This window comes from Populus trichocarpa, chromosome 1, assembly GCF_000002775.5.
Source record: "Populus trichocarpa isolate Nisqually-1 chromosome 1, P.trichocarpa_v4.1, whole genome shotgun sequence".
Lineage (NCBI taxonomy): Eukaryota > Viridiplantae > Streptophyta > Magnoliopsida > Malpighiales > Salicaceae > Populus > Populus trichocarpa.
In genome coordinates, this window is record NC_037285.2 from 43,512,743 (window position 1) to 43,524,055 (window position 11,313).

The window sequence follows — 11,313 nt, forward strand, 5'->3', positions numbered from 1 at the left end:
CAGATTTGGGGGGTTATTGATGGACTACCATTTTTTTTTGTTTTTTCCTGGATCCTCCCTCATAAACAAATGAACAAAGTTTAAGGTAATAACCTATCATTTCTAGGCTCAACCAAGCGCTGAGCCTAGATTTTTATGGGTTTGGTGAACTACCAGACCCATCATCCCTAGACCCAACCAAGCGTTGAGGCCAAGCATCTGTGGGTTTGACGGTTCGTCGGACCATCATCTTCAGGCTTAGACAAACGCTGCACCCATGATTTTTACTTTGATAAGACATTTTTATACCAGAGATATTTTCTCTCTTTAAGTACCAGCCACTAGTCACCTCGAGGAGAGAATAAATCAGATTTCCAAAATAAAAAGATTAACTAATTATTCAAGATATAAATCTTGCTCCCAAGCTGCTTAGATTTTTTGAGATTTTATTATCAAGAATTTGAAAATTTTATACTGTATTGTTCTCTTAGAATAATTTTTCTTGACAATTGTATATATTTTTGTGTCATTTTCTATGTTAATCTAATTTTCATCTTAAAAGAAAAGAGTTAAGGTTTTTTTTTTTTTTTTTTTTGAGAAATCTTGAATTTAATTTCGAAATAATAATGTAGAAAGTAATTAATCCACTAGCCATCAAACCCATACGGAAATAATATCATTTGATATTTTTTATGAAAACTAAAAAAAAATATATTTATTAATACATTCTAATACAATCGTATTTAATTATGGCACTGAAATTGTATTTATGTTCTCCATATATATATATATATATATATATATATATTATGTTTTGGAAAAGGTTTATATGAGGTAGGGGTAGAAACACTTTTCGACATTTCACATGGCGTCATTGAAGAGACATGCCAAAAACGTGTTGGGTAATTACCATTGCTGTTAACGCAATCAATTATCCAGAGTTAATGCTGACTTTTTAGCTTTAACTCATTTACTAATAATTACTCGTCTGATTAAGTGAAGGATTAGAGGCAGATAATGGAGGAACAGAACACCAACCTAAGGGTAGTTTAGTACTTTAATAAAAGGATCTTGTTTCTCTCAAGTTCTATCTCTACAGTCTACAGTTGTGTCCTTATTTCTTATACATATTCATGCCCCCAAAGAAAGTCATACGTGTATTGCTCTCCCCTTACCAACCTAAACACCTCCTCCAGCTCCCTCTCTTCACCTCTTTTCATGGCTAGTGAGCACCAAGAAAACTCAAATGCTGCACAGTACTTGCAGTATTTTACAGATGAAGACAGCAAAAGTGAAGAAGATGAAGGTGAAGATGATGAAGAAGAAGAAGATGTGGAGGAGGAAAGTCCACAAGATTGCAAAGGCATGTTCTTGAATCTGTGTGGTGGTGGCTCTAAAAGAAGAGGGTGGTCTCTAGGACAGGTGTTAGACCCTAGAGGCAAATGGGTTCAGGAATGGAATAGGGTTTTTCTCCTCGTGTGTGCCACAGGACTTTTTGTGGACCCTCTCTTCTTCTACGTCCTCTCAATAAGCGACACGTGCATGTGCCTATTCGTCGATGGGTGGTTTGCCATCACGGTCACGGCTCTCCGGTGCATGACTGATGTTTTGTACTTGTGGAACATGTGGTTGCAGCTGAAAATAGCCAAGAGACCACATGGTGGTGGTGAAAGTGGTGGAGATGGAGAAAGAGGAGGGTCCCGAGTTGCCGGCCCTTGCTCCTCGGCTCTGAGGTACTTGAAGGCTAAGAAAGGATTTTTCTTTGATCTCTTCGTTATTCTGCCTCTACCCCAGGTAAGATTTTCAGCAAATGACAACAGTAATTAACATTAATTACCATTCAAGTAACTATCACCAGCATATTGAATCTGTTATGTCATGGCAACTAGTATATAACACCATATATGTCACCAGGGGCATGTTCATAATTTGTTAAGTACATTTTTTTGTATGCTAGTGTCTGAGGAAGGTGACAAATGCAAATCCATGCCAGTAGTTGTTTTTAGCCATGGATTCTTTTGGCATGCAGGTTAACTCTCTCTCTATATAGGGTAGTGTAACCATGTGATCTAGCCATGTCGTTTTTTCAATTTAGAAAAGAAAAAAAAAAGGATAAAAATGGGTAATGGAAAACAAACACAACGGTCTGTTGATCAATTTGATGCTTGGTTTTTGGAAGGAGCTCTATGGTTTTCACTTTCTTAATTAGGCTTGTTGGGAAGTTGACTTGGTGCCATATTATATAATATAATCAAAAGAACTTTTTCCAGGTTTTTATATATGTTTACACACCTCACTAACTATATAATATATAATGATTTATAGATAATGTTTGTTATTGTAATGTAAATGCTTTTCAAAAGTTTTTTTTGTTTGAAAATGAATTAAAATTTTATTTTTAGTTTTTTTTTTAATTTTTAAAATTAATACATCAAAATTATTAAAAAAAACACTAAAAAATATCGATTTAATATTTTTTCAAGTGAAATATACTTTAAAAAAACACTAAAAAATAAAAATTAGTAAATTCTCAAGCACTCACTAAATCCCGTAGATGTAACCCGCACTTTAAATAATGATTCTATTAATTTAATTTTAGATTTCTGAAACATACGTGAATTGATATAAATTAATGGAATGTTTCACTTTCATAAATTACTTAATTGAAAATTCAATACTACAGATTACAGAAATTAGTACTTTCATTTTAATAAATTACCTCCTGATTTGCCATAAGAAAGTGAAATGGAAGCTAATTTCAACCGAGTCTTCAACGCTATTTGCCATTAAATAGTAGTTGAGGTCAGCTATATTCCTTAATCTGGACTAGCATACAAGAAATAGAAAAATAAATAAAAATCTGGACTAAACTCTTACAAATTATGTGCATTTAATGAAGCATTCCATGAGTGCACACATGATCTAGTACTATTTCTAGATTCCTGAATTAAACGAGTTCTCTGTGTGATTGGAAGTGTAGATGATGATATTATCATAAACCAAATTCAAGGCTAAAAGGTGTCCAGGCCCCCACATTAATTATCAATCAGCTATAAATATTCCCTATAGGACGTAAAGAATAGGTGCAAATGCTGCCTGAATAATTCCGGTTCTGAAATTGAGTCTCAACTTAGCTTTTCATCATCCAAGTTTCCACTCATTTGCTCCCATACACGTGTCTGTCACATGCCTTGCCGCAAATGATATTTCTGATGAGAACATAAGTTCAGTCAGTAGAAATATTCGATTTTAACTTCCAAATTCAATCAGAGTCTGGAATTACAGTAAACTCTCTTTGTTTCAGAATCATTAATTCAATAGCTTAGCTAACTTTTAGCTAAAACTCTAATGGCGGGTGAACGTGAAATATATAATTAAATAGATGAGATTAAGGAGGTCTAAAAAGGAAAAACGAGAGTGCTGTTATTTTTCATGTCTAAACAGTCATTTATCAATTACATGTTTCTAGGAGACAGGTGGTCGCAGCTGTTTGGAAGGCAAAGTGGTAGACAGAAAATTATTGGTGCAAATAAAGTTACTTTCAAATGGGAACTTTAGAAAAAAAAAATCAAAGAAAAGGTTGAGATTTATTTGAAGATTTTTTTTTAAAAAAATCAACTAAAAACTGCTAAGCAAAGAAAATTACTTGTAATTAATTGTGCAGTAAGAAACTAAAGAAGTTTAATCTGGGCAAGAATATTATTTGCTTACTTTTCATTATGTCAGTAGTTGCTGCATGAATATCTATATATTAGCTTACAAGTCGTGTCAAAATAATTCTATTCTTGCTAGTTTTGATGACTCACATGAAGGATGTTTTTGAAAGACATAGGTTATCTCTAGCCCCTTCTAGCTCAATATAATTGATCTTAGAGGTGCTTTCCAAAAGAAAAAACTGCTTTTACAAATATATTTATCTTGGCATTTCACAAATATATATATAGTAGCATTTATGTTAACTTTAGCGGTGGTTATGGTATATTTTCACTGATATTGACTCCAGCATATTCAAGCAAAATATTAATTGAATTTGACAGAATTACTGTTTAGAGTCATTGTCGTAATAAAGAGATATGTATATATCAGTTAAAGCTGATAAAAATATCCCATAAATTTAAATAAATACTGAACATATACATCAAAAGCAAACATTGCTTGAAATGCCATTGCATGTATCTATAGATGACGGACCTCTTATACGCTAAGTGAAAGTGACAAACAGAATGAAAGTGTCCATGATATGTTGAGGTTGACACACAGGATATATATATGCTTGCTTTCCTCACTGCAGATTGTGTTATGGGTGGGAATTCCATCTCTGTTGCAAAAGGGATCAGTAACGCTACTGATGAACGTGTTTCTGATCATTTTCCTCTTCCAATATCTCCCAAAAATACACTATTCCGTCTGCCTCCTTCGACGCATGCAAAGTCTCTCTGGCTATATATTTGGAACTGTTTGGTGGGGAATCGCTCTCAACATGATTGCTTACTTTGTTGCATCACATGTAAGTTTCCTTTATCTATATATCTCCTATATCTTTTTAATATAGTTGTTCTAAGCCTTTCTTTTTGTATGTTCTTGAGTTTTGTGTCCTTAAAGTTTTTAAACACTTTAAAGACTAAAAAAACTCAAAAACCAAATTAAGAAAAGAAGGTTAATTAACAACTACGTACGGTAGCATTGGAATTTTTAGAAAAACAGAAGGGTAAAATGGAGAATTCCTAATTAAAGGAACAAAAATCTAAGTGTGTGCTTAATATTTTTAGATTTGTTTTTTGATTTTATTTTTTATTTTTAACATAGCATATCAAATAATTAAAAAATATATCAATTTAATATATTATTTTAAATGAAATGCATTAAAAAACAGAACATGTTTTAACGTTTTGAACTTCTTTATTGACTGTGAAAACAATTTTATCAACTGCGATATACTCAGAGCGGAATAAAAAGTCCTAAAAGGGATTCTCAAAAGAAATAATTTATCAGCTTCTATTTGTTATCTTTTGAACTTTTAATTATTTAGGCCCTGGATTCTAGTGCCATGGAAGTAGCGAAACTAGTCATTAAGCAAGATTCTTCTTTGAATAAACAAACATAATTTCTTATCTAAAGAAGTACCTTTTAATCATATAAAGATGAAAAGTAAAACAGCATGATAATTGATCTTTGACAGATATCGATCCAAATTATTTTGTGAGTTTTTTTTTTATAATTATTAATAAATAAAGTATAAATATTGTTAAATCCCACTTCAAATTACTTGATTCGAATCTAAACCAATATATGTAGCATAAATTGTCATTTAATACAAACATAATTTAAATATATATTATTTTTTTAATTTCATATTAAATAATAAACAATATTTAAAAACCAATAATTAGGGTTTGGATATAATAATTAAAAACCCAATCCACCGGTAATCACTGTCATCCTTACTCTTTTCCAACTGTAAACCATACAGTTACTCTTTACCAACTGTAAACCATAAAGTTGATGTGCATCATTTTGTATTTAAATATTGGATCAAGAAGACAATGCTTGTTTTTACATGTTAATTTATTAGGAGGACTGAATTTTCCCTTCTTAAAATATTCAAATGAACGTGTGCAGGCAGCAGGAGCATGTTGGTACTTGCTGGGAATTCAAAGGGCTGCAAAATGCTTGAAAGAACAATGCATAGAAACACCGGGTTGTGGCCTGGGATTGTTGTCTTGCAAAGAGCCTATTTACTATGGAACAACAAGAAAAGTGATGGAGAAGGCGAGATGGGCATGGGCGGATAACAAGCTAGCAAGATCTATGTGCTTAGACAGCCCTGATAAATATGATTATGGTGCATATAAATGGACCGTTCAGCTTGTTACCAATGACAGCAGATTAGAGAAGATACTCTTTCCTATCTTCTGGGGCCTAATGACTCTCAGGTAATTTGATCGACAGTCCTCAACATGGACGTTCTGTCCGGCAGTACACCGTACACTAAACAAAAAGGCTCACGAGAAAGAAATTCAAGATTACACCATCATCGATAGATACTCTTCTTCTTAATTTTCTGACAATCATGTGTTTTCATCACAGCACTTTTGGGAACCTGGAGAGCACAACTGAGTGGTTAGAGGTTGTTTTCAACATCATTGTTCTAACGAGTGGGCTGCTCTTGGTCACCATGTTGATTGGGAATATCAAGGTGATCTCATTTTATTCAACTTTATTATTTCTTAATGCTTCGTAGATAGGTGACAGTGGCAGGTGCTACCCCATGATTAATGGAATAGATTCCGTATTTACTATGCTTGATAATGGCCACTCGTGAAGACCATTTTACCTGACACACCGTTCAATTCTTGCAAGGAATCCATTTAACTTCCTCTTGATAAAAATTTCGAAGGACGGGTTGTCTTATTGGGACAGTCCAACATGCAGTGTCCAGCAAAATTATAGAGCTTTAAAGGGCCCACGTCCAAGTGTTCCCTGTTTTTCAAACCAGCACCCATTCTTCGTCTTCTTCTTCTAATTTAATTCCCTTTACAAAACTTCATTTTCATTTGAATTAATCATCAAGAGAAAGAAGATTATGTTTACACCATTGTTTGTGCATGAAGGTGTTCTTGCATGCAACCACATCAAAGAAGCAAGCAATGCAATTGAAGATGAGGAATATAGAGTGGTGGATGAGGAAAAGGCACTTGCCTACGGGGTTCCGGCAGAGAGTGCGCAACTACGAGCGGCAACGGTGGGCAGCGATGAGGGGTGTTGATGAATGTGAGATGATCCGGAACCTCCCTGAGGGCCTTAGGAGGGACATCAAGTACCATCTTTGCCTGGATTTGGTGAGACAGGTAAATGCCAGAGTACCAAGCTATTGTCTTTTTTATCTTTATTTTTTTTCCCTGTGGGTCTAATGGGGTCCACTACAGTTAAGAAAAACAAAATTGTGGTTTTTATTATTATTATTATTATATTGACTGTATCTTCTTCCTATTATACAATGGGCTTCTAGTCCACGCACATTTTAAAAAGAAAAGACTGCTGAGCTTCCATTTATTGGCCTGTGATTCAAGACCAACCACCGCATTCGTTTTCAGTCCAATCAGATCTGGGCTTTGCAAATTCTCTGGTTTCAAATTATAATATTCGAGGGGATGTTTCAAAAATCTGTTTCAGGTACCACTGTTCCAACACATGGATGATTTGGTCCTCGAGAACATTTGTGACCGTGTGAAGTCTCTCATCTTCACAAAGGGAGAAACAGTAAGTTCCTCTTATGATCCAAAGCAGAAATTTATTGTACGGGAAACGTTAACATGAGCGGGCAGAGTTGCTCACGCGTGAGTAATAAAATAATTTTCTTGAACATTCCTAATTGCTAAATGAATTTCTTGTAGATTACAAGGGAGGGAGATCCTGTCCAAAGAATGTTATTTGTAGTAAGGGGACATCTCCAAAGTAGCCAAGTTCTCAGAGACGGTGTCAAAAGCTGTTGCATGCTAGGGCCTGGGAATTTCAGTGGTGATGAGCTCTTATCATGGTGCCTGAGAAGACCCTTTATCGAACGTTTGCCACCATCTTCATCAACGTTGGTCACTCTTGAAACCACCGAGGCTTTTGGCCTAGAAGCTGAAGACGTGAAATATGTGACGCAACATTTCAGGTACACATTCGTTAAGGAAAGAGTTAAGAGAAGCGCAAGGTATTATTCACCTGGATGGAGAACTTGGGCTGCTGTGGCTATTCAGCTGGCTTGGAGAAGGTATAAGCATCGGTTAACGCTTACCTCATTGTCATTTATAAGGCCTAGAAGACCTTTGTCAAGGTGTTCTTCTTTGGGAGAGGATAGGCTTAGGCTTTATACTGCTCTCTTAACTTCACCGAAGCCGAATCAAGAAGATTTTGACTTTTGAAAATGATCAAGTGCTGTATACTATGGTACATTTCGTTGTTGAAAGGCAGTTGCATTATATTATTTGGCTGCTTGCTTAGTGGCTATAAGGCCCCCATTACTTCAAAAATGAGAAAATTATACCTAGCAGCATGTGACCTGCCATTTCATAAACGGAGGCCAAGTATACCTTCGATGCGCCATAAGATGGATATTCATGGCGAAAAAACATCCATCGAAGAGAAATATCTTAAAATAAAATCAAAACTCAAATTCAAGTAGAAAAGGAATAAACTTAAAAAGTACTTTTCAATTAAAATATATGTTTTTTTTCTTAAATAACCTTTTTAAAGCTTTCTCAATAAACAGGTATTTGATATTTAATGAATAGAAATAAGTTCCATTTATCTTTTTGTTAATAAGATAATCGCTCTCATTTCATTGATTAGAATATTTTATAATTCTTCACAAACTTTTATAAATGTTCCCTTTCATTCTAAGAGTTTTTGATAATCAACTCATCACATGAAGAAGAAGAATTCTTCCATCTTCATTTAAAATAAATTCTTCTATATAGATATATTTTAATTTATCCTCTAAGAATTATATAATGTCTCAATTTCATCTAAAAATTTTATTTTATTTTAATCAATCCTCATAAGATTCATAATTTCTATAAGATTAATCTTCGTAAAACAAGAAAAAATAATAGACTTTTTTACATCAAATTTCTTTCTAAAATAAAATAATTGATGTTGATACTATTAAATAAGAATAAAAGATGTGAACGAACCATTAAAATATGTTCATTGTAATTATAAAGAGCCATCGACTATAAAAACATTTTGGACATTCAACAATTCAAGAATATATGGTGAGAATAAAAAAATCTTGAATTCTAAAAAAGAAACTGTAACTTTAATAGTTTATGATTTTCAAGCATTTTATCAAATAATTGGTGAGCAACTTGAATCTATAGCTTGCCAATATATCTTTACAAACTCAAAGCTAATCTGCAAAGGTTCATATTATAACCAAAATATTTTGTAACATGAAATCATTGATGAAGAATCTAAAGTTTCAGCTGCCATGCTCTCACCAATAATAGTTCATCATTATCATTATCACAACTCCACAATTGAAGAAATTTAAGACAGCGAAAAATGGAAATCTTACAAAAAAAATAAAATTTCATTCATGTTGTTCTTTTGTTGTTGTTGTGTGTTTGTGTATATATATATAGTAGGGAAATTATGTGGCAAAGAAAGACAATCTTGCATATAATTTCTCCCAAGAATCTCGCTAAGATTACATACTAATAATAAGAGAGCATAATCATATCTAAACTAGGTAACAAATAAATTACATTAGGCAATAGTATAATGCTAGAATATCTGCAGAATCATATTCATCAATAGCTGCATCTGTAGAATCATTTTGTCATCAATAGCTGCAGTATCTTCAATACTCCCCCTCAAGCTAGATCGAGCGGATTGGTGGATCCAAGCTTGCTTAAAAACCGGTGAAATTGAGTAGATGGCAGAGATTTTATGAGCACATCAACTAATTAATCATGAGAACGTATATACTGAGGTTGGATGAATTTGGCTTTAACCTGCTGATGTATGTAATGACAATCGACTTTGATGTGCTTTATGCATTCATGAAATACCTAATTGGACGCAATATGCATAACAGCTTGATTGTCACAAAACAGTGTCATAGGAGTAATGTCATGAAATCCAAAATCAGCAAGAAGTTGTTTGAGCTATATCAGTTCGCAAGCAGCAGAGGCCAAAGCACGATACTCTGCTTCAGCACTTGAGCGAGCTACAACATATTGTTTCTTGCTTCTCCAGGACACCAAATTGCCACCTACAAACATACAATAGCCAGTGGTAGATCGACGATTGAGAGAATTTCCTACTCAGTCAAAATTAGCGTATCCCATGATGTTATTATGACCATTGCGAATCATAACTATACCACAACCAATGGTGCCTTTCAGATATCGCAAGATATATTTGACCATACCTAGATGTTGAATTGTTGTAACATGCATATAGCCACTGACAAGACTGATAGCAAATGTAATATTCGATTGGGTGATTGTTACGTAAATTAGTTTGCCAACAATCTTCTGATAGTAAGTGTAAGAAACAAGAGGTTCACTAGAAGATTCTAATGTTAATTTGTTGTCTAAAGGGTTCACAAGAGGCTTAGTGTACAACATATCAACATCCTGCAATAGATCAATGATGTACTTACGCTAATTGAGAAAGAATCCTATACGAGAGGCTACCATTTCAATCACTAATAAATACTTCAAGTGGCCAAGATCTTTAATCGAAAATTGTTGCTGGAGATATTTTTTAAGTTGAGTTATGGAATCATCATTACTCCCCGTTATAATGAGATCATTTACATATATTAGCACGACTAGTTTATGAGCATAACCAAGTTGAATAAATAAAGAGAAGTCTGCAATACTTCTTGTAAAACCGAGACCTTCAAAAGCAATACTTAATTTTGCATGCCAAGCACGAGAACTTTGCTTCAGGCCATAGATAGATTTGTGAAGCTTGCAAACCAACATAAAGTTTCCACTTTGAGGATGTCCGGGAGGAAGTTTCATGAATACTTCTTCTTCAAGGTCGCCATGTAAAAATACATTGCTGACATCCATTTAGTAGAGAGACTACCCTTGGTTGATGGCAATAGAAAGAAGAACTCTAACAGTAGTCATCTTGGCCACAGGAGCAAATGTCTCCTTGTAATCAACATAAAATTTCTAAGTAAAACCTTGTGCAACTAGATGAGCTTTGTGCCGATCAACTTTCCCATTGGATGTAAATTGTCTTGAATATCCAACAACATTCGACAACTTCCTTGCCAGCATTCATAGCTTACTGTCATACTGTCTGTGATTAAGCTTCCTTAAAGTTCTTTGGTTCATGAACATTTGATATAAAGGTAAGGAATGCACTATATGTTGGAGACAGTCAATGACAAGATATAAATCTGGAAATAGGATACCTCACATTATAGGTGACATAATTTTGCATTCGAGATGGCAGTTGACGTGTTTGAAAAGAAACTCTTCTAGTAGCTAACAAAACATCAAGAGAACTAGGTAGATCTGATTCACTAATACAGTCAAGTCGAGGATTGCTGCAATCAGAGGCAGACTGAAGTTTATTATGTTGGTCAGTTTGTGGTTGATGTTTTCGCAGAACATCTTTGCTGGAAATGGATGCAGTGGAGGACTGAGTTTGTTGGTCCAGATTGAGAAGAATACAATCACTACTGGGAACAATAGATAGAAGTTGGTTAGTATTCTCAATACTAGGCAAAGGCAAAAAAATCAGACAAGATCTCCCCTTGTTTTCCTACAGGAAAATATGGTGTGTCTTCAAGAAATCTAACATCTCTGGACACATATAACT

General features: G+C 34.2%; 2 protein-coding genes across 2 annotated transcripts; one reads left to right on the forward strand and one right to left on the reverse strand.

The window, feature by feature from the left end:
- Positions 1-1,103: 1,103 nt before the first annotated feature.
- Positions 1,104-7,951, forward strand: LOC18095658 (cyclic nucleotide-gated ion channel 4). The gene is made up of 7 exons (XM_024593624.2): positions 1,104-1,773; positions 4,271-4,486; positions 5,599-5,912; positions 6,067-6,175; positions 6,591-6,827; positions 7,153-7,239; positions 7,374-7,951. The coding sequence occupies exons 1-7, from the start codon at positions 1,198-1,200 to the stop codon at positions 7,887-7,889; spliced, it is 2,055 nt and encodes a 684-aa protein (XP_024449392.2). The 5' UTR covers positions 1,104-1,197; the 3' UTR covers positions 7,890-7,951.
- A 1,684-nt stretch (positions 7,952-9,635) lies between these two features.
- Positions 9,636-10,553, reverse strand: LOC127904429 (uncharacterized mitochondrial protein AtMg00810-like). Its single transcript, XM_052447942.1, has 3 exons — positions 10,458-10,553; positions 9,902-10,109; positions 9,636-9,742 (listed from the first exon to the last, which is right to left on the reverse strand). Exons 1-3 carry the CDS (start codon positions 10,551-10,553, stop codon positions 9,636-9,638), a joined length of 411 nt encoding a protein of 136 aa, XP_052303902.1.
- Between the last annotated feature and the right edge of the window lie 760 nt (positions 10,554-11,313).

Excerpts from the sequence above, each read along its gene's own strand:
- LOC18095658 (XM_024593624.2), top strand. The coding sequence starts at position 1,198 with ATGGCTAGTGAGCACCAAGAAAACTCAAATGCTGCACAGTACTTGCAG. Across the intron at positions 1,774-4,270 it reads TTATTCTGCCTCTACCCCAG|ATTGTGTTATGGGTGGGAAT; the intron begins GTAAGATTTTCA and ends TCCTCACTGCAG. Across the intron at positions 5,913-6,066 it reads TGGGGCCTAATGACTCTCAG|CACTTTTGGGAACCTGGAGA; the intron begins GTAATTTGATCG and ends TTTTCATCACAG.
- LOC127904429 (XM_052447942.1), bottom strand. The coding sequence starts at position 10,553 with ATGGATGTCAGCAATGTATTTTTACATGGCGACCTTGAAGAAGAAGTA. Across the intron at positions 10,110-10,457 it reads AAAGTGGAAACTTTATGTTG|GATGTTGATATGTTGTACAC; the intron begins GTTTGCAAGCTT and ends GATCTATTGCAG. Across the intron at positions 9,743-9,901 it reads TACAACAATTCAACATCTAG|GTGGCAATTTGGTGTCCTGG; the intron begins GTATGGTCAAAT and ends GTATGTTTGTAG.